The 22,254-nt window shown below is 37.6% G+C and overlaps 1 protein-coding gene across 5 annotated transcripts in view; it reads left to right on the forward strand.

Annotated features, from left to right (window-relative positions):
• The window catches only part of FERRY3 (FERRY endosomal RAB5 effector complex subunit 3), a 59,167-nt gene that overhangs the window by 23,820 nt on the left and 13,093 nt on the right, over positions 1-22,254 (forward strand). For 4 of the 5 annotated variants that reach the window (XR_012125909.1, XM_073223712.1, XM_017650915.3 and 1 more), the window contains 4 exons: positions 12,106-12,212; positions 12,577-12,774; positions 13,615-13,743; positions 18,812-18,886. Coding sequence is in view for 4 of the 5 variants with exons in the window: in XM_073223712.1 (XP_073079813.1) it covers positions 12,106-12,212; positions 12,577-12,774; positions 13,615-13,743; positions 18,812-18,886 (509 nt within the window). In the remaining variant the exon portion in view is untranslated. Of the gene's footprint in view, positions 1-12,105; positions 12,213-12,536; positions 12,775-13,614; positions 13,744-18,811; positions 18,887-22,254 lie in introns of those variants that run through there. The other variant, XM_037009028.2, reaches the window with a different exon arrangement.

The raw sequence follows: 22,254 nt of genomic DNA on the forward strand, positions 1-22,254 counted from the left end.
GTGAAAATACTAGCCTCTAGCTCTTCTTCTTTTAAAAACCAACTATTCCTAGCAAATAATGTTTTTACTGTGACTCTGCTAGTTTGCTTTCCTTTTTGATAGGCATTTCCATGGGCAGCAGAAACCTGTTTTCAACACCACGACATGTAGGACTCCTGTTTGAGATTGATAATAGTGGCATTTTATTTTTATTCATTTATTTTTGCTTTTTTTTAAAGTCAGATCTATTGAAGTATAAATTGCATCATGTAAAATTCACATTTTAGGCTTACATTTTGATGAGATTTGACAAAATTGATACGAACCGTCACTGCAATCAAAATACTGCATTTCCCTTTTTTTTTTTTTTTTTTTTTTTTTTTTTTTTTTTGAGAGGGCATCTCTCATATTTATTGATCAAATGGTTGTTAACAACAATAAAATTCAGTATAGGGGGGTCAATGCTCAATGTACAATCATTAATCCATCTCAAGCCTAATTCTCGTCAGTCTCCAATCTTCTGAAGCATAACGAACAAGTTCTTACATGGTGAACGAATTCTTACAGAGTGAATAAATTCTTACATGGTTAACAGTACAAGGGCAGTCATCACAGAAACTTTCGGTTTTGATCATGCAATATGACCTATAAACCATCAGGTCAAATATGAATATTCATTTGATTTTTGTACTTGATTTATATGTTCATCCCACATTTCTCCTATTATTATTATTATTTTTATTTTTAATAAAATGCTGAAGTGGTAGGTAGATGCAAGATAAAGGTAGAAAACATAGTTTAGTGCTGTAAGAAGGCAAATGTAGATGATCAGATGATCAGGTGTGTGCCTATGGACTAAGTATTAATCCAGGCTAGACAAGGGCAGCAAGACATCCACGGATGCAGAAGATTTCTCTCAAAGCAGGGGGGGTGAGGTTCTGAGCCTCACCTCTGTTGATCCCCAAATTCTCACCTGATGGCCCCCCTGCGACTGTGCCTGTCTTAGGTTGTTCCTCCCTTGAGGAATCTTACCCGTCTCTGGCTAACCAGTCATCTTCCGGGGCCATACAGGGAAATGTAAAGTTGGTAAGTGAGAGAGAAGCCATATTGTTTGCAAAGGTTAGCTTTTTACTTCTTTGCAGATTTATGCCCTGTGGCTTCTATGCCCAGCACTTGTCTCGAGGTATCTTTACCACCTGGAGGAATTATGATACTCGGTAAATTCGATATGAGGCACGAATTCTATTTAAAGTTTGTAATTAGGAAGGAAGAAGAAAAGCTATAGATGTAGCATATGAAGGAAACTTGGGAGGATTGATTATTTCTTTGACATATCTTCTTGTATTGTACCTTAAGTATGTATAGGTTTTAAACTACTAACTAATTTGCACACACATATTAACATAATAGGAATATGGTGACATAAACAAAGCAAATCTATAATTACCAGCCATCTCCAGTGAAGCCAAGAAAACCATTTAGGCACCCTAGGCATTTGTGAAAATTTATCTATGATATGATGGATATTTTCCAACTGTACTTGAACCATCAGACAAATTAAAGCAGCCCATTTCTGGGATCTGTTCACATCCCATATGTTCTTTTAACCATAGATAGTCTATAGTCATGAGATTTTGGGGTGCTACAACTTGCACCCCTCCCAACTCCTGGTTGAGTTCCAACAGTACAGATCCAGTCAAATTCGTTGTCTCACTGTATGCACATGCCAGCCTAGACATCTCCCTCCTCCTTCTTATGGCAAGTCCAGGAGACGGTGGGCTGGATGCAGCCACAACCGCAGCATCGTCCGGATCCCTGTGGAGGCTTTTTTGATGATCATCCCTGGGCACGAGTCCTCCAGAGAGTGCTGATGCCGGAAGCTCCTCCTCATATCGTATCTTAGTTCATTTTCTGGGTATCCAAGCTAGGCCTTGATCTTCTGCGTAGAAACAAACAGACCCTTTGCCCACACTTTGACATGCCCTCTATACCACTGTGCAGAACTCATTGGAGGTCAGCACACAGTAACTGCTTTTTTTTTTTTTTTTTACTTAAGAGAAAGGAATATTATCAGAAAAGAGTACCTCCATAGCTGATCATCTGACACCCTTTAAGTGATCAACATTAAGGATATTTAAAGCATGCGTTGATCTTTGATTTACCAATAGTTTTATCCTGTTAAGGAGTAATCCCCCTTTTCTTTCTTTCTTTCTTTTTTTTTTTTTTAAATTTTTAATCTACACTTACCTGAAGAATACTATGTTTACTATGCTCTCCCCTATATCAGGTCCCCCCTAACAACCACATTACGGTTACTGTCCATCAGCTTAGCAAAATGTTGTAGAGTCACTACTTGTCCTCTCTGTGTTGTGCAGCCCACCCTCCCCTTTCTCCCTCCCCCCCATGCATGCTAATCTTAATACCCCCCTTCTTCTTCCCCCCCCTTATCCCTCCCTGCCCACCCATCCTCCCCAGTTCCTTTCCCTTTGGTACCTCTTAGTCCATTTTTGGGTTCTGTAATTCTGCTGCTGTTTTGTTCCTTCAGTTTTTCCTTTGTTCCTATACTCCTCATATGAGTGAAATCATTTGGTATTTCTCTTTCTCTGCTTGGCTTATTTCACTGAGCATAATACTCTCCAGCTCCATCCATGTTGCTGCAAATGGTTGGATTTTTCCACTTCTTATGGCTGAGTAGTATTCCATTGTGTATATGTACCACATCTTCTTTATCCATTCATCTACAGATGGACATTTAGGTTGCTTCCAATTCTTGGCTATTGTAAATAGTGCTGCGATAAACATAGGAGTGCATCTGTCTTTCTCAAACTTGATTGCTGCGTTCTTAGGGTAAATTCCTAGGAGTGGAATTCCTGGGTCAAATGGTAGGTCTGTTTTGAGCATTTTGATGCACCTCCATACTGCTTTCCACAATGGTTGAACTAATTTACATTCCCACCAGCAGTGTAGGAGGGTTCCCCTTTCTCCACAGCCTCGCCAACATTTGTTGTTGTTTGTCTTTTGGATGGCAGCTATCCTTACTGGTGTGAGGTGATACCTCATTGTAGTTTTAATTTGCATTTCTCTGATAATTAGCGATGTGGAGCATCTTTTCATGTGTCTCTTGGCCATCTGTATTTCTTTTTTGGAGAACTGTCTGTTCAGTTCCTCTGCCCATTTTTTAATTGGGTTATTTGTTTTTTGTTTGTTGAGGCGTGTGAGCTCTTTATATATTCTGGACGTCAAGCCTTTATCAGATCTGTCATTTTCAAATATATTCTCCCATACTGTAGGGTTCCTTTTTGTTCTATTGATGGTGTCTTTCGCTGTACAGAAGCTTTTCAGCTTAATGTAGTCCCACTTGCTCATTTTTGCTGTTGTTTTCCTTGCCCGGGGAGATATGTTCAAGAAGAGATCACTCATGTTTATGTCTAAGAGGTTTTTGCCTATGTTTTTTTCCAAGAGTTTAATGGTTTCGTGACTTACATTCAGGTCTTTGATCCATTTTGAGTTTACCTTTGTATATGGGGTTAGACAATGGTCCAGTTTCATTCTCCTACATGTAGCTGTCCAGTTTTGCCAGCACCATCTGTTGAAGAGACTGTCATTTTGCCATTGTATGTCCATGGCTCCTTTATCAAATATTAATTGACCATATATGTTTGGGTTAATTTCTGGGGTCTCTAATCTGTTCCACTGGTCTGTGGCTCTGTTCTTGTGCCAGTACCAAATTGTCTTGATTACTATGGCTTTGTAGTAGAGCTTGAAGTTGGGGAGTGAGATCCCCCCTACTTTATTCTTCTTTTTCAGGATTGCTTTGGCTATTCGGGGTCTTTGGTGTTTCCATATGAATTTTTGAATTATTTGTTCCAATTCATTGAAGAATGTTGCTGGTAATTTGAGAGGGATTGCATCAAATTTGTATATTGCTTTCGGCAGGATGGCCATTTTGACGATATTAATTCTTCCTAGCCATGAGCATGGGATGAGTTTCCATTTATTAGTGTCCCCTTTAATTTGTCTTAAGAGTGACTTGTAGTTTTCAGAGTATAAGTCTTTCACTTCTTTGGTTAGGTTTATTCCTAGGTATTTTATTCTTTTTGATGCAATGGTGAATGGAATTGTTTTCCTGATTTCTCTTTCTATTGATTCGTTGTTAGTGTATAGGAAAGCTACAGATTTCTGTGTGTTGATTTTGTATCCTGCAACTTTGCTGTATTCCGATATCAGTTCTAGTAGTTTTGGAGTGGAGTCTTTAGGGTTTTTTATGTACAGTATCATATCATCTGCAAATAGTGATAGTTTAACTTCTTCTTTACCTATCTGGATTCCTTGTATTTCTTTGTTTTGTCTGATTGCCGTGGCTAGGACCTCCAGTACTATGTTAAATAACAGTGGGGAGAGTGGGCATCCCTGTCTGGTTCCCGATCTCAGTGGAAATGCTTTCAGCTTCTCGCTGTTCAGTATAATGCTGGCTGTGGGTTTATCATATATGGCCTTTATTATGTTGAGGTACTTGCCCTCTATTCCCATTTTGCTGAGAGTTTTTATCATGAATGGATGTTGAATTTTGTCAAATGCTTTTTCAGCATCTATGGAGATGATCATGTGGTTTTTGTCTTTCTTTTTGTTGATGTGGTGGATGATGTTGATGGATTTTCGAATGTTGTACCATCCTTGCATCCCTGGGATGAACCCCACTTGGTCATGGTGTATGATCCTTTTGATATACTGTTGAATTCTGTTTGCTAATATTTTATTGAGTATTTTTGCATCTACGTTCATCAGGGATATTGGTCTGTAATTTTCTTTTTTGGTGGGGTCTTTTCCTGGTTTTGGTATTAGGGTGATGTTGGCTTCATAGAATGAGTTTGGGAGTATTCCCTCTTCTTCTATTTTGTGGAACACTTTAAGGAGAATGGGTATTATGTCTTCTCTGTGTGTCTGATAAAATTCCGAGGTAAATCCGTCCGGCCCCGGGGTTTTGTTCTTGGGTAGTTTTTTGATTACTGTTTCAATTTCTTTGCTTGTAATTGGTTTGTTTAACTTTTGTGTTTCTTCCTTGGTCAGTCTTGGGAGGTTGTATTTTTCTAGGAAGTTGTCCATTTCTTCTAGGTTTTCCAGCTTGTTGGCATATAGGTTTTCATAGTAGTCTTTAATAATTCTTTGTATTTCTGTGGAGTCTGTCGTGATTTTTCCATTCTCATTTCTGATTATGTTGATTTGTGTTGACTCTCTTTTTCTCTTAATAAGTTGGGCTAGAGGCTTATCTATTTTGTTTATTTTCTCAAAGAACCAGCTCTTGGTTTCGTTGATTTTTGCTATTGTTTTATTCTTCTCAATTTTGTTTATTTCTTCTCTGATCTTTATTATGTCCCTCCTTCTGCTGACTTTAGGCCTCATTTGTTCTTCTTTTTCCAGTTTTAATAATTGTGATGTTAGACTATTCATTTGGGATTGTTCTTCCTTCTTCAAGTGTGCCTGGATTGCTATATACTTTCCTCTTAAGACTGCTTTCGCTGCATCCCACAGAAGTTGGGGCTTAGTGTTGTTGTTGTCATTTGTTTCTATATATTCCTTGATCTCTATTTTGATTTGTTCATTGATCCATTGATTATTTAGTAGCATGTTGTTAAGCCTCCATGTGTTTGTGAGCCTTTTTGTTTTCTTTGTAGAATTTATTTCTACTTTCATACCTTTGTGGTCTGAAAAATTGGTTGGTAGAATTTCAATATTTTGGAATTTACTGAGGCTCTTTTTGTGAGCTAGTATGTGGTCTATTCTGGAGAATGTTCCATGTGCACTTGAGAAGAATGTATATCCTGTTGCTTTTGGATGTAAAGTTCTATAGATGTCTATTAGGTCCATCTGTTCTAGTGTGTTGTTCAGTGCCTGTGTGTCTTTACCTATTTTCTGCCCGGTGGATCTATCCTTTGGGGTGAGTGGTGTGTTGAAGTCTCCTACAATGAATGCATTGCAGTCTATTTCCCTCTTTAGTTCTGTTAGTATTTGCTTCACATATGCTGGTGCTCCTGTATTGGGTGCATATATATTTAGAATGGTTATATCCTCTTGTTGGACTAAGCCCTTTATCATTATGTAGTGGCCTTCTTTATCTCTTGTTACTTTCTTTGTTTTGAAGTCTATTTTGTCTGATATTAGTACTGCAACCCCTGCTTTCTTCTCACTGTTGTTTGCCTGAAATATGTTTTTCCATCCCTTGACTTTTAGTCTATGCTTATCTTTGGGTTTAAGGTGAGTTTCTTGTAAGCAGCATATAGATGGGTCTTGCTTTTTTATCCATTCTATTACTCTATGTCTTTTGATTGGTGCATTAAGTCCATTTACATTTAGGGTGACTATTGAAAGATATGTACTTATTGCCATTGCAGGCTTTAGATTCGTGGTTACCAAAGGTTCAAGGTTAGCTTCTTTAGTATCTTACAGCCTAACTTAGCTCGCTTATTGAGCTGTTATATACACTGTCTGGAGAGTCTTTTCTTCTCTCCCTTCTTATTCCTCCTCCTCCATTCTTCATATGTTGTGTGTTTTGTTCTGTGCTCTTTTTAGGGGTGCTCCCATCTAGAGCAGTCCCTGTAGGATGCCCTGTAGAGGTGGTTTGTGGGAAGCAAATTCCCTCAGCTTTTGCTTGTCTGGGAATTGTTTGATCCCACCATCATATTTAAATGATAGTCGTGCTGGATACAGTATCCTTGGTTCAAGGCCCTTCTGTTTCATTGCATTAAGTATATCATGCCATTCTCTTCTGGCCTGTAGGGTTTCTGTTGAGAAGTCTGATGTTAGCCTGATTGGTTTTCCTTTATAGGTGACCTTTTTCTCTCTAGCTGCCTTTAAAACTCTTTCCTTGTCCTTGATCCTTGCCATTTTAATTATTATGTGTCTTGGTGTTGTCCTCCTTGGATCCTTTCTGTTGGGGGTTCTGTATAATTCCATGGTCTGTTCGATTATTTCCTCCCCCAGTTTGGGGAAGTTTTCAGCAATTATTTCTTCAAAGACACTTTCTATCCCTTTTCCTCTTTCTTCCTCTTCTGGTATCCCTATAATACGAATGTTTTTCCTTTTGTATTGGTCACATATTTCTCTTAGTGTTGTTTCATTCCTGGAGATCCTTTTATCTCTCTCTATGTCAGCTTCTATACGTTCCTGTTCTCTGGCTTCTATTCCTTCAATGGCCTCTTGCATCTTATCCATTCTGCTTATAAATCCTTCCAGGGATTGTTTCACTTCTGTGATCTCTTTCCTGACATCTGTGATCTCCTTCCGGACTTCATCCCACTGCTCTTGCATTTTTCTCTGCATCTCATCCCACTGCTCTTGCATTTTTCTCTGCATCTCATCCCATTGCTCTTGCATTTTTTTCTGCATCTCTGTCAGCATGTTCATGATTTTTATTTTGAATTCTTTTTCAGGAGGACTAGTTAGGTCTGTCTCCTTCTCAGGTGTTGTCTCTGTGATCTTTGTCTGCCTGTAGTTTTGCCTTTTCATGGTGATAGAGATAGTCTGCAGAGCTGGTACAAGTGACCGCTGGAAGAGCTTCCCTTCTTGTTGGTTTGTAGCCTTTTCCTGGGAGAATAGCGACCTCTAGTGGCTTGTGCTGGGCAGCTGTGCGCAGACAGGGCTTCTGCTTCCTGCCCAGTTGCTTTGGGGTTTATCTCCACTGTTGCTGTGGGCTTGGCCTGGCTGGGGCTGTTCCTCCAAAATGGTGGAGCCCCGTTGGAGGGGGAGCAGCCAGGAGACTATTTATCTCCGTAAGGGGCCTCTGTGCTCCCTGCTGCCCAGGGGGTTAGAGTGCCCAGAGATCCCCAGATTCCCTGCTTCTGGTCTAAGTGACCTGTCCTGCCCCTTTAAGATTTCCAAAAAGCACTCTCCAAACCAAAACAACAACAGCAACAATGGGAGAGGGAACAGAAAGGAAAAAAAAAAGAAAAAACACGCGGTTTTTTTTTTTTTCCTCAGGTGCCGGTCCCAGGCACCCGCGCACTGGTCCTGCTGCCCTGTCTCCCTAGCACCAGGGTCCCTGTCCTTTCAAGGCTTCCAAAAAGCACCCACCCACCGGTCCCGCAGGGAAGGAACGCTCAATATTCTTGGTCCTCAGGCACTGGTCCCACGCACCCGCTCACCAGTCCCGCCGCCCTGCCTCCCTAGCACCGGGGTCCCTGTCCCTTCAAGGCTTCCAAAAAGCACTTGGCAAAAAGAGAGAAAAAAAAGGGGGAAAAACGCGCGATTTCTTCCGTCCTCAGGTGCTGGTCTCAGGCACCCACCCACCGGTCCCACAGGGAAAAATGCGGGATATTCTTTGTCCTCAGGTGCCGGTCCCAGGCACCCGCTCACCAGTCCCGCCGCCCTGCCTCCCTAGCACCGGGGTCCCTGTCCCTTTTAGGCTTCCAAAAAGCACTCGCAGAAAAAAGAAAAAAAAAGGGGGAAAAACGCGCGATTTCCTCTGTCCTCAAGTGCCGGTCTCAGGCACCCGCCCACCGGTCCCGCAGGGAAAAACGGGGGATATTCTTTGTCCTCAGGCGCCGGTCCCAGCCACCCGCTCACCAGTCCCGCCACCGTGCCTCCCTAGCACTGGGGTCCCCGTCCCTTCAAGGCTTCCAAAAAGCGCTTGCCAAAAAGAGAAAAAAAAAAAAAAGGGGAAAAACGCGCGACCTCCTCCGTCCTCAGGCACCGGTCTCAGGCACCCGCCCCCAGGTCTCGCAGGGAGAAACGCGGGATATTCTTTGTCCTCCGGCGCCGTTCCCAGGCACCTCCTCACCGGTCCCGCCACCCTGCCTCCCCAGCAACGGGGGCCCGTCCCTCTAAGGCTTCCAAAAAGCGCTCGCCAAAAAAAAAACTGCTCCGGTTTCTCTCCACCCGCCGGGAGCCGGGGGGAGGGGCGCTCGGGTCCCGCCGGGCTGGGGCTTGTATCTTACCCCCTTCACAAGGCGCTGGGTTCTTGCAGGTGTGGATGTGGTCTGGATGTTGTCCTGTGTCCTGTGGTCTCTATTTTAGGAAGATTTTTCTTTGTTATATTTTCATAGCTCTATGTGTTTTTGGGAGGAGATTTCCACTGCTCTACTCACGCCGCCATCTTGGCTCCCTCTCCTGCATTTCCCTTTTACACCTTTATCATTGGTCCCCTTTTCCCCTGCTTAGCTCCTGGCAACCTAATCTGATTTTTGTGCCTGTAGTTTTGATTTTTCCAGAATCTCATATAAATAGAATCAAACTATGTGAGGCAGTTTGTGTCTTGCTTCTTTCACTTAGCATAATACTGTTGAGATTCATTCGTGTTCCATTTATGAATGGTTCTTCCCCTTTTGTTGCTTAGTGGTATTCTGTTCTTCATTTATTCATTCACTTGATGGTGGGCAGTTGAGGTATTTCCAGATATTTGCAATTATAAATAAACTGGTGTAAATATTCACATATAGATCTTCATATACATATGTTTTTATTTGTTATGTGAATACCTTAGAGTAGGATTGCTGGATCACAAGGTAAGTGTATGTTTAATTTTATAAGAATTGACAGACTTTTTTCTAAAGTGTTCAGTTTGCATTCCTGCCACCAATGTGTGAAGGTTCTAGGTGCTCCACATCCTTGCAACACTTGGTATTGGCATTTAGCCTTTCTGGTAGGTTTTGTTGTAGCTCATTGAGGTTTTACTCTGCATGTTCCTAATGCTAATGAAGTTGAACATCTCATCATTTGCTGATTTTCTGTCCATATTATTCCTTTATATTTTTCTTATTATTGAGTCTTATCACTGGTTCTTTATATGGATATAAGTCCCATCATTGGATATGTGTTTCACAGATAATTTCTCTCACCCTGTGACTTCTTTTCATTTTCTTGATAGTGTCTTTGAAAGAGCAAACTTTTTCATCTTAATTAAGTGTGATTTATCAATTTTTAAATGGCTGGTGTCTTATCTAAGATCTCTGCCTAATCTAAGGTCACAAAGATTTTTTTCTGTTTTCTTCTAGAATAGAAGTTTCATAGTTAAACTTATACATTTGTTATGATGTATTATTTCATATTATATATATAAATTAAGTATAATAAATATATATATGTGTATGTTGTTCTGGTCTTCTTATAATCATTTAATTTTGGTATCAGGTTAGTGGTGGCATAAAATGAGCTGGTGGTTTGCTGATGAACCTGTTGAAGGAACTTATATTTGTGATTATCAATCTGATAAACATGTTTTTATTTCTAGTACTTACACTTACTTTCTCTTGTTGCTGAAATTCCTTATCTGTCCTTATGTGGTGTTTTCTCCTAGATCTTTTAGCATAGTAATCAGAATTATTTGAAAGTCCCTTTCTTTAAGTCCCAACATCTAGGTCATTTCTGAGTCTGTTTCTGTTGATTGCTTTCTCTCTTGAGAGTGGGTTTTTGGTTTTGGTTTGTTTGTTTGTTTTCCTTGCTTTTTGGGTGTGTGTGTGTCTCTCTTTTGTAAACTGAATGCTGAATATTGTGCATATTAGAAAACAAGAGACTGAGATAAATAATATTTATGTCCAGGAATGAACAGGCCATTAATGGTGAGGATCAAACAAATCTAGTCAGCAGTTGAGCTGAGTTGGTTTTTGTTCCTTTAGTACACCACAGGCTTCATTTTCTACAAGAGTAAGCTGCTGCCACTTGTTGTTCAGAGTGGGGTTTCTGTCGTTCTGTTATATCCTCAGCTTTCAGTGGTTGTTCAGGCCTGTGCCGCAGCACAAGGTGCCTCTGCATGCTGCATGTACACCCCCCAGCGATAGAATGTTGTTTGGTGCTTGGTGCTAGGCTCATAGTTGGGGGAGGGAGGCAGGTCTCTATTGTCTTTGCCCAGCTACAAGCCCTGTGTGTCTGGGCCTTGGGCTTGCGATATTCTCAGCATTTCTACCTGTGCCATGAAAGGGGATCTCGTGTCTCCTGCCCTGCCCCCAGTGTGTTTTTTTGGAAGCACCTGGTAGAAGCCAGTGGAAAAGGGTTTGCAACTTCCTGAAAACTTCCCTTGTTCCTGGGGCTCATAGCTATCCTAAATTTACATGGTAGCCCATACTTGACCTTTAAGAATTTGTTAAAATTTTAGCTGATTTCTTCTTACCTCTATATTACAGGAACTTAATTTCTGCTGTGCTCTCCCAAAAATGAAAATTATGTGTCTTGTGTCTCCTTCAAGAGGCATGTCACATTATAGAATTGAGTTCGCTTGGCTACCTTGTTACCTCTCATCTCTGATGGGCTCCAGAATAGTTATGATTTCATGTATTAGCTGGCTTTTTCTTACTAGAGTGGGAACAGCATTCTCCTACGCCTTTCTGCATCCTAAGATGAGGGATAATTTATTAATATAAATTTATTTTTAGGTTAAATTTTCCATATTTACTAATTAGTCAGTGAGACTAATGAGACCGTTTGGATTAACCCCAAAAATGTAGTTAGGGGAATAGATGACAATTATAGACTTACATCACCTTCAATTACCATGAAATTTGAGTTGAACAGTTACACAGTCACCAGTACTTCCAAGGAAACCTTTTCAGGAAATAAGAGTGGAGTAGAGCAAGGACAGAAGTACTCAAACAGGAGGAGAATGTTAGTGGGGAAAAGAACAGGAAATGGTTAAAAAAAATTTTTTTTTAAATAGAAAATGTCAATACATCAAAATGAACTTCATCTTTTTTTTATTATTCCCACTATGTGACATTTTAGTTTTTAATTTTCATTTCTATCACTTCACCTATTTTCTAGTTCTGCCTAGAGCCAACCCTGACACAGGATATATTACATTTTTAAAAAATACATCATTTTATAGTAGTGTTAGTCACGTTATTTAACCATTCTCTTAGGCCACTAAGAAATATTAAACGATAATATATGAGTTGAGATTGTAATGAGTGAAAAGAATAATAAGCATTACTTGCTGAGAGGAAGTAAAAGAACACATGGGAATCATGGAACTTCTTGGTGCTTATGATCTCATTTGTCACTATGAGTTAAGGATAAATTTAGGGATAAATCGTGTGCTGTAATTTCGGCTTTAGTTTTGTTTCATTTCATTATGAGATTTTATTTTCTTTAAGAGTTCTTGACAAACATACAAAAACATACTGATAATTTTATTAATTTCAGTGAGGAAATTAAAGTTCAACCAAGTCAGTTCAGAGAATCTGTAGAAGCAAATGGAAGAATTTATGAGGAACAGAGAAAGTTAGAAGAAAGCTTTACCATCCACCTAGGTAAGTTATTATTTTTTTACAATCATAATTTATTGTAACTTGTGAAACTTTTTTATGCTGTAAGAGGAAAATCCATAGTATATTAATAGAATATACCCATGTTATTTTTAATTACAGATTATGTTCCTGCCTCAAAGAAGCCTATAGTTTGTTGGCTATAAGTTTTCCGTTTCAGCATAGATAGTATTTTTTGCAAATTGAATGATTAAAAATCATTAGTTATTAAAGTGGGAAATTGTAAGACCCATTTTTAATTATTTATAGCACAGATTTATCTGGATTCTTGCCATAAAGATTTGCATCCTTTATCCTGGATCTTTGCAGCTGTTTAAGCATCTTTCTGGGACTGTTGCCTACCCCCCAGGGGCCCAGTTGAAGACCATGCATAATTTGAGACTGCTGAGAGCAGATATGCTGGACTTCTGTAAGCACAAAAGAAATCATCGAAGTGGTGTGAAACTCCACCGACTCCAGACGGCACTATCACTTTATTCCACATCTCTCTGTGGCCTGGTTTTATTAGTTGATAATCGAATCAATTCATATAGTGGTATTAAAAGAGGTAAGTGAATGTTTATACATATTTATTTCATTAGATTTCTCCTTTATTCTTACCAAGAAAGGAATTATGGAAAAACTGAAAAAAATGTTTATTTACTCAAGATTCAAGTAGACTAAACAACATACGCACCCAACCACCGCTATTTTAGATTTGTTTCATACTTTAGCATGGATAGAGTGCTTCAGGATATTTAAAATTCTATTATATTATAAATAATACTTCTACAGAATCCTTATTTCAAGGTATAACAAGAAGAATAATAAAGATATAAATGTATTTTTCAGTGTAGAAGTAGATCATGTCTCAGTGAATTTTAGTTCATCCATTTGTCCTTTTTTTTTTTTGAATAACCTATTTTTAAATGTGCCAGGTAAAATTCTGTCTTCCCTCTTAGTATAACTCACTTTTTGTGATTATTTAAAAAATTCTAATGATATAAAGTATATTGAAACATATAGCTGTTTTTAAAAGAAGCTTGAATGATTTCCTACCATAAATGTAAGAAGCTTCTTGTATTTTTTCCATAGTTTTTGATGGGACCAGATTATGATCAAAGTATCTGTTTTATCAAGAAGGCTTAGAATTATATTATGTTGTATCATATATTTATTATTTTTAAATTTCCTTGTCTGTTAATACCTACTATTTTGAGTGATTGAGAGATTTTCTGATTAAAAGAAAATTGTGCCCTAATTTAATAAGATATAATTATTGAAAGGAAAAATACAAGAAATCATACGGGTTTTATATTCTATTTCTACTAGATCTAATGTCTGTAAGCAAATACTAAATATTTGATAGTTCTCTTTTATAAGTTTGTAAATGTTTTGGGTCCCTTAGATTTTGCCACAGTTTGCCAAGAATGCACTGATTTCCACTTTCCACGAATTGAAGAGCAACTGGAAGTCGTCCAGCAGGTGGTACTTTATGCAAGAACCCAACGCAGGAGTAAGTTGAAAGAATCACATGGTCAGTAAAACTCACATTTTTTAAAATGTCACTTTCAGTATGTTCTGTCTCTTAGCATTCTAATAGCATCATTAAATATAGAAAGTTGTATTGGTGGAAAGGTAGAAGAAAAATGTAAGAACAAAACTCAGGATATTTAGAAGCTTGAATCCTGTTCTTAATTTCCTTCTTTTGCATGATATTGTTCCAGATCCTTGGCAAAAACTGCATTTAAATTTCAATTCTTTAGTTAAACTAGGCACTCGCTGGAAAGTTGGTGATATTTGATCCAATTCTCTGTCCCTAAAATGGGCATAATTATTACTACAAAGCACATTGAAATCATGGAGTAAATATTGCACAAAATGCATGTTTTATAAGTTCCATTTTTGATCCACTCAGCATGAAATCAGTCACAAAAATTGTTTGGATTGTTGTTTAAAAACTACCATGTCCAAAACTGTCCTGCTTTTTCTCTGTATTTACACACAACATAAACATCTTTTCTAACTATTTAGGAAATTGACTAGAAAATTATTTTAAAGCTATGGAAAAGTTCATGTCATTTTTCCTCAAAAGATTTTTATTTATGCAGAGAGAGACTTAAGGGAAGACATGGGTAAAAGAAAAACCTCTCAAATTACAGAGTAATTCTGCTTTCTTAATTGAAAAATGAATGTTGTTGCAGATGGTAGGATTTGTTTTCCTCTTATAGCTGAATAACATTCCATTGTGTATATGTACCACATCTTCTTTATCCATTCATCTACTGATGGACACTTAGGTTGCTTCCATACCTTGGCTATTGTAAATAGTGCTGCGATATGCATAGGGGTGCATATGGCTATTTGAATCTGAGAACTTGTTTTCTTTGGGTGAATTCCTAGGAATGAAATTCCTGGGTCAAATGGTATTTCTATTTTTAGTTTTTTGAGGAACCTCCACACTGCTTTCCACAATTATTGAACTAATTTACATTCCCACCAGCAGTGTAAGAGGGTTCCCCTTTCTCCACATCCTCGCCAGCATTTGTTCCCAGTCTTTTCGATGCTGGCCATCCTAACTGGTGTGAGGTGATAATCTCATTATGGTTTTAATTTGCATTTCCTTGATAATTAGCAATGTGAAGCATCTTTTCATATGCCTGGTGGCCATTTGAATTTCTTCTTTGGAGAATTGTCTGTTCATATCCTCTGCCCATTTGTTAATCAGGTTATTTGCTTTTTGGGTGTTGAGGTGTATGAGTCCTTATATATTTTGGATGTTAACCCCTTGTTCGATATGTAATTTACAAATATATTCTCCCATACTGTAGGATGCTTTTTTGTTCTACTGATGGTATCCTTTTCTGTACAGAAGCTTTTTATTTTGATGTTGTCCCATTTGTTCATTTTTACTTTTGTTTCCCTTGCCCAAGGAGATGCATTCAGGAAAAAGTTGCTCATGTTTATATTCAAGAGATTTTTGCCTGTTTTTCCTATGAGTTTTATGGTTTCATGACTTATATTCAGGTCTTTGATCCATTTCAAGTTTACTTTTGTCTATGGAGTTAGACAATAATCCAGTTTCATTCTCTTACATGTAGCTGTCCAGTTTTGCCAATACCAGTTGTTGAAGTGGCTGTCATTTCTCCATTGTATCCATGGCTCCTTTCTCATATATTTATTGGCCATATATATGTATAGATTTATATTTGGGCTCTCTATTCTGTTCCATTGATCTGTGGGTCTGTTCTTACGCCAGTACCAAATCGTTTTGATCACTGTAGCTTTGCAGTAGAGTTTGATGTTAGGGAGTGTAATCCCCCTAGCTTTATTCTTTCGTCTCAGGATTGCTTTGGCTATTCAGGGTCCTCTGTGGTGCCATATGAATTTTAGAACTATTTGTTCTAGTTCATTGAAGAATGTTGTTGGTATTTTGAAAGGGATTGAATCTGTAAATTGCTTTAGGTGGGATGACCATTTTCACAATATTAATTCTTCCTACCCATAAACATGGTATGTATTTCCATTTATTGGTGTCTTTAATTTCTCTGAGTGTCTTGTAGTTTTCAGGGGATAGGTCTTTCACCTCCTTGGTTAAGTTTAATCCTAGGCATTTTATTCCTCATTTCTTACAAAAACTTGGTATGTTGCCTAGGAAATAAAATATGGCAAGTCTTTTAACTGTAGCTGGTTAAACCTTTAAGTCAGCTTCTGATACTTTGGATGTCTTGTTTGTTCATTTGTTTTATAACTGCAGTATTTAAAAGAAACAATTATAGTATTTTTGGTTCCTGTGTTTTGTATTTTGTAGTAAACAAAGAGATATTATTAGCTCTTTGCTTGCTGTCTTTCCTCCCTCCCTTGTAAGTCATGGGATTCTCCCTTTTCTCCTGATGTTAGAATATAGCTATCTAAACTTTACTTAATTAGCATTCACTATAATTCCCATATTTATTCAATAGATTTTTTAAGACTGTGTTATTTATTTTTTTAATCATTTTTTAAATAGGTGAAACCATCTCAGGATTCACAATTCAAACTGTGCAAAGGAGCATAGAGGGCAGCCTTCCTCACTTTGCCCACCAGCCATCCAGTTTCCCACTCCAGAGGCAGCCAGTGCTATCTCACTCGTACCTCCCATTTATACACAAAAGTGAGCATGTGTAGGGGTGTATTTATTTATTTTCCTGTTTTACAAAGATGGCAGCTTTCTCTGCCTACTTTTCTGAATGATTTCTGCCCACTTTTTTCACTGAATAATTTATCTTGGACATCATTTTATATCAGTGCATAAGGGGCAGTGTCATACCTTTTTACTGCTGCATAGAACACTGCAGGATATCCCATTATTAGTCAGTTCCCTATTGATAGGCATTTAATCTGTTCCCACGTTTTTGTTATTGTAGGTAATACTGAATGAGTAACCTTGCACATGTATCACTGCGCATGTGTAAGCATATCTATAGATTGCATTCCTTGAAGAAATTCCTGGGGTTAAAGAGCACATACATTTATAATTTTAATAGCATTAACAACTGCTCTCCACAGCGGCTCTACCAGTTTGTATTCCCACCACAGGTAACGTGGCTTTGCTGTGGCAATTCGGGTTATACATGGTAGAGACCTGGTAACTGTTAGGAAATTAGTATGAAACTATATCCTAACAAAGGACCTTTCAGGAAATTCTAGCATATCCTGTCAATTCTTCTACCATCTTCTTTCTCCATCTCAAACTACCAATGATATGATCAGAGACATTTTAATATTATTCTTAGTAGTGACTAAATGCATGAAGATTGAGATCATGACAGGTGTGGGAAAAGGAGGAGGATTCTAAGTATATTTATGAGAGATAGAAAGTGTGCAGCAAATGACAGGAAGTTTTTAAACCACACACGGTTAAGGCAGTGTGTGTACATCATGCTATTATTTTGTTCTTGTTCAAGCAACTATTTTGTGGTTTAAGTGAGTCAGTGAAACAAGCAGGTTTCTAAAAGACAACTTTCATAAAGGAGCCCACATGTTGTTACAGGAGAGTTTTGTGAAAATAGTTCCTCCCTCTTTTCCTTTTCTGTGCGTGCATTTGTTCTACGCGTTTACATCCTGATACACAAGTACCTGCTTATTCTGTAACATTTCATTGTTTTCCTTCCTGTGTTTATTATACTGTTATTATATTTCTGCAGTCCATGATAGCAAGCCAAAAGCAACTTAGATTTGGGGGCACACTATATACATTTTTTGGAAATGAAAAACAGCCATCTTCTTACTATTACAAAGTATTATCATTAAAAAATGGAAAGGGGAATGGACTATGAACTGCTCTCTCTTGTTTACTTAATAGGGATTCTGTTTGTTCATATTCCATGTGAACAAAATTAGAGTCATTATTTATTGTTTTTTGTTGTCTGTGCCATGATCAGACATTTATTCAAAGCCTATCAGTTACATGGCTCTGTATCAGAAACAGAGTATTATTGAATATAGATTCTAGCAATGCAGAACCTTCTCTGTGTGTCTGTCTCTTCCTGTCTATAAAATATGTGTTTACAAAGTACAATGTTTAGGAATCATTTATTCAAAGTAGTCATTCAGTAAAAATATCAAGTTACTTTTATTCAGAACATTTTTGAAACCATGATATTCTGTTAGTATTCTCAGCTAACTCATTTGAAGTTCTGGCTGTTTTCAAGTGATTTTTTGATGCTAAAGACCATTCCAAAATAGTTTTGTATGTAGTTGGAGTAAATATGCAGCCTCTTAAAGATAGCTGCTTTGAGTGCTAATACTTATTCTGCATTTATGACAGAATTATTATAAAATTAAGTTGTATCTTCCATTAAAAATGTATATATGTGTGAAAAATAATGTAACTATAATAATATATGGAAAATTGTGATGTATCTTACTTTACCAATATTCATCCTTCTGAATAGGTATCCTTCTAAAAAGAAAAAAAGAAAAACATTTGAATATCTGAAAAAAAAATGTTGCATTTGATACCAGGCCTCACATATCTGTTTGAAATGAATTGTATATAGTGTCATATTAAGAAGTAATACATTTCAGGAATGGACTGAATATCAAGTGATTCCTTGTGCTGCTAACTATTTGCTTGTAGTCCTGAACAAGTTATATCAACAACAGTGACTCAGGTTCTAAAAATAAAGATGGTCACACTACCAGTATCTGAAGTTATTTTATATGTAGTTAACTTAATGCCCTGGACCTCCCAGATGAAAAATAGGGTATTGGCAAGTGTTGTGTGGTTAAGGCCATAGGATTCGGGATCTGAGTGTGTGGGTTCAAGACCTCGTTCTACCACTTACTGTACATCCTTAGTTAGGTTCACTAACCCAGGTAAGCCTCTATTTCCTCATGTATAAAATGAAAATAGTAATGATACTTACCTCCTCAGGTTGTGGTTATAGGGGTTTTATAAGAATTAAATGAGACCATCCATGTAAAATATATATCAGCATACAAGGCACCTAGAGAGTCTTAGTACATTTTTGCTGTTGTGATTGTTGGGGAGGAGTGGCAGTAGTAGCAATGTGTTATCATATGTTGTTGTATTCTTTCATGTTGCATTATCTTATCAATAGATTTCGGAAACCAAAACGGAGGAAGTGATGACAAGACTAAAAATGCTGATAGAAACTATTTAAATATTTTACCTGGTAAGTATTATTTTAAATGGCAATTTTCTTAGAATCACATACATTGAAAACAAATTGGAAACAAGTTCTTACAGTGCACATTATAAGAAGTGTGTCAGTGTCTCACTTTGAAACAACCTAATACACTTTCACACATGTTCTGCCATTTAAATCATGCTCATACTAGTACTGACTTTTTTCAAGATCCAAACATTAAAATTGCTCAAGCAGTTGCATAACTGTTATCGCTATTTGCTGTTTCAAATTTCCTCCTTTATATGTTGTTTCTTAGTTTTTCAAATGAACCAAGAAATATTTTTCACTCTGAAATATAAACAGTAGTGTATAGAGATATAAATGAACTTGTAGAAAGAACATGGATCATCTAATTGAGTATCTCTCTTATTTTCATTTCCCCATACATCTTCCTGTTTTCCATTTCTTTAATTTTCTTTTTTACTCTTGGATATACTGTTTACCAACTGGAAATTCAGTCCCTTTGGTTCACTTCCAGAGTTAATCATTCTGATGTTCCTTAGGAGTGTTTGTATGACAAGAGCATAACAAGGAAGTCTTATTTGTTGGTAAAGGTAAAGTTTTTTAAACTAAATGGTAAATTATGCAGTTCCTTAAATAACCTAGGTTGTTGCCTCACATTTCCTTCCCCAGATTTACTACATGTAGGTCACTTTCCATGTATCCAGGCGCCCCGCATGCCCGTGTCTGGTGCTCATCTTGCCAGGCCCAGCCAGTTAGCCTGTGGTCATCAGCTTCGAACTTCCTGCCACCTTCGGAGAGCCCACCTTCGTGGATAATGTTAGAGGCAGGATTGCATCACCACATGCTGCTTCCTCCACTTTGTGGAACAGGAAGCTGTCCTCCTCTCCATCTAAAAATACCTCCTTTGAGACAGGATTTATTACATTTCTCTTCATAGATCCATAATACAATCATCCATATTTTGTGGCTTTCTTAAAATGTGCCAATCTTATTATCTATTCTAGAGGTAGCAATGTCTGATTATTTTTTTAAGCTGAACCTTTTATTGCTATATTTATTTCCTTCCTCACTCCTTTTTTGAAAAATCCTATAGGTTAGTGTTGCATTACTAACACCAAATAAGACAGTATCATGTGTCTGCATTTGAAAAGGAGTATTAAACTATTCAGTTAGCATATGAATTTCCACTTAACGGGCACCTACACAGCCAGGAACTTTACAGGAGATGAAAAAAGATCCAAATCACAAATTTTTAAAAATTCTTTAGTTGCAAAGAAAAATAGTTTTATTTAAATTTCTTGTCGTTATTTAAGTATTTACAGGCTCTGTCATCTAATTCTCACAGAACTTTGTAAGGTGGCATTATTTTTCCCAACATGTACATGAAATGAAGTACAGAGGACCTAAAAGTTGATTTTTTTGTGCAGGATCACTCAGCCAATAAATTATAGAGACCAGATTTTCTTAACACCCAATCTAGTCCTTTTACTATTTTATCACATTACTTTGATTGCTACAGCCAGATACATGACCCCCATTTTACTAATGGGTAAAATGAGGCCAGGAGACAAGTCATCTAAGGTCAAACAAAGCAGTGCCAGCTTAGGGATTAGGATCACCTGACTTGTTCACTAAGTCATCTGTCTCCCTGCTGGACCATTGCCCATATATAATGCTGGGGCTGCCATCATCTAAATTATCAGTAGGAGTATGGAATGTACTACACTTCACTGGGCCCAGAAGATACTGTCTCATTTAGTCTACCAGGTTTCTGATAAACAGCCTGTGTCTTTTATTGCCTTCTAGGGAAGTTGTAACTACTATTCCTCACCAATTTCCTTCTTACTTTTTCTTTGTCGAGTTTATTTTAATATCTGTAACTGTCCTTTAGTGTTTTTTTTTTTCTGCTTATCTAATTCTTTTAAGTTAAAAAAAAGACCTTCGCCTGGGGCTTGTCAGTGACATCCATGGGTGCAACCTATGTACACTGGTTACTAGAAATGATTGAACATTGTGCTAAAGGATATTAAGTACTTTTAAATATACTGTATATTTATAAGTAAATATAAGTAAAATCCTAAGATAATGACTTTGAAGAAAGGAAGAGCAGAATTTGTGAGGGCAGGTGTTAGTGCTGAGTAGTTAGAAGGACAGAGCAGAATTTCCAGCGAGGCAGGTGTATTTGTAAAAATATATTCTTTACGTATTTTATATTGTATTTAATTATATCAACAGAAACTGCAGAATGTACCAGCTGATAGCTAGTGTGCCTACATAGAAAATGGAGTGATTATAGCAAGCATGGATTTTAAGATCTGATAAATTAGACTGATGCTGCTGCACTCAGTCTAAAACATTTGTTCATCCACTCATTCAGCAAATATTGACTGAGTACGTTCTCTCTACCAGGTACTATTCTATGTGCTAAAGAGAACTTTAAGCAAGATAGACAAAATGCCTATAGTCATGAAATATAAACACTTTATAATAATCTCATAAATATAAGAATTTCAGTGCTGAAAAGAAAGCAGAAAAATGAGCATGAGAATTAAGTGAGGGGTGAGGGAGTCTTATGTCAGATGGGGCAGTCTGAGGAGGTGACCTTTGATGTGAGACATGATTAATGACAAGAAGTCAGCTAGATGAGAATATTGGGGAAAACCTTCCATGAAGTAGCCCTGAATTGGAAACAGGCTCTGCATGTTTGAAGAACTTAGCAGAAGAAGGAGAGAGGGTGAGACAAGAGGATATCAGACAGATGGGCACTGTCCAGGTATAATAGGCCTTGCAGGACCATAGTAAAGAGTTTGGATTTTTTTTCTGAATGTAACATAAGCCTGTTGAACAATTTAAGTAGGGGAGTGATATAATCTGATTTATATTCAAATCATTTTGGCTGCAAATGTGGGAATAGCTTGTAGGTGGGCAAGAATGGGAACAGAGAGAATAATGAAGAGGCTGTTACAAAAACCTAGATGAGAGATGACAATAGCATGAAATAAGGGGATGCAGTAAAAGTAGAATGCTCAAAGTGGAGATATTGGAGCTATTACTGAAAATAGTTGGTGGTGAATCAGATTGTAGCCTGGGAAGAAGCATTGAGAGAAAGAAACTAAGGGCAATTTCTATGTTTCTGTCCTGGATGATGAACTGGAAGGAGTCTGAACACAGAAATTGAGATGAAGGCAGATTTAGGGTGTGAGAATGACAGGTAATCAAATAGCCTTATTTGTTAAGTTTGAATGAAAAGTAGGACATTTTGAGCATTTACATCAAAGTAGATCTGGGCAGTGGATACATAAGTGTATACACATATCAAAATTCATCACTGTCTACACTAAGATTTGTGCATTTTATTGTGTGTACCTCAGTATACAACAAAATTTTTT

Source organism: Manis javanica, chromosome 15, assembly GCF_040802235.1.
Source record: "Manis javanica isolate MJ-LG chromosome 15, MJ_LKY, whole genome shotgun sequence".
NCBI lineage: Eukaryota > Metazoa > Chordata > Mammalia > Pholidota > Manidae > Manis > Manis javanica.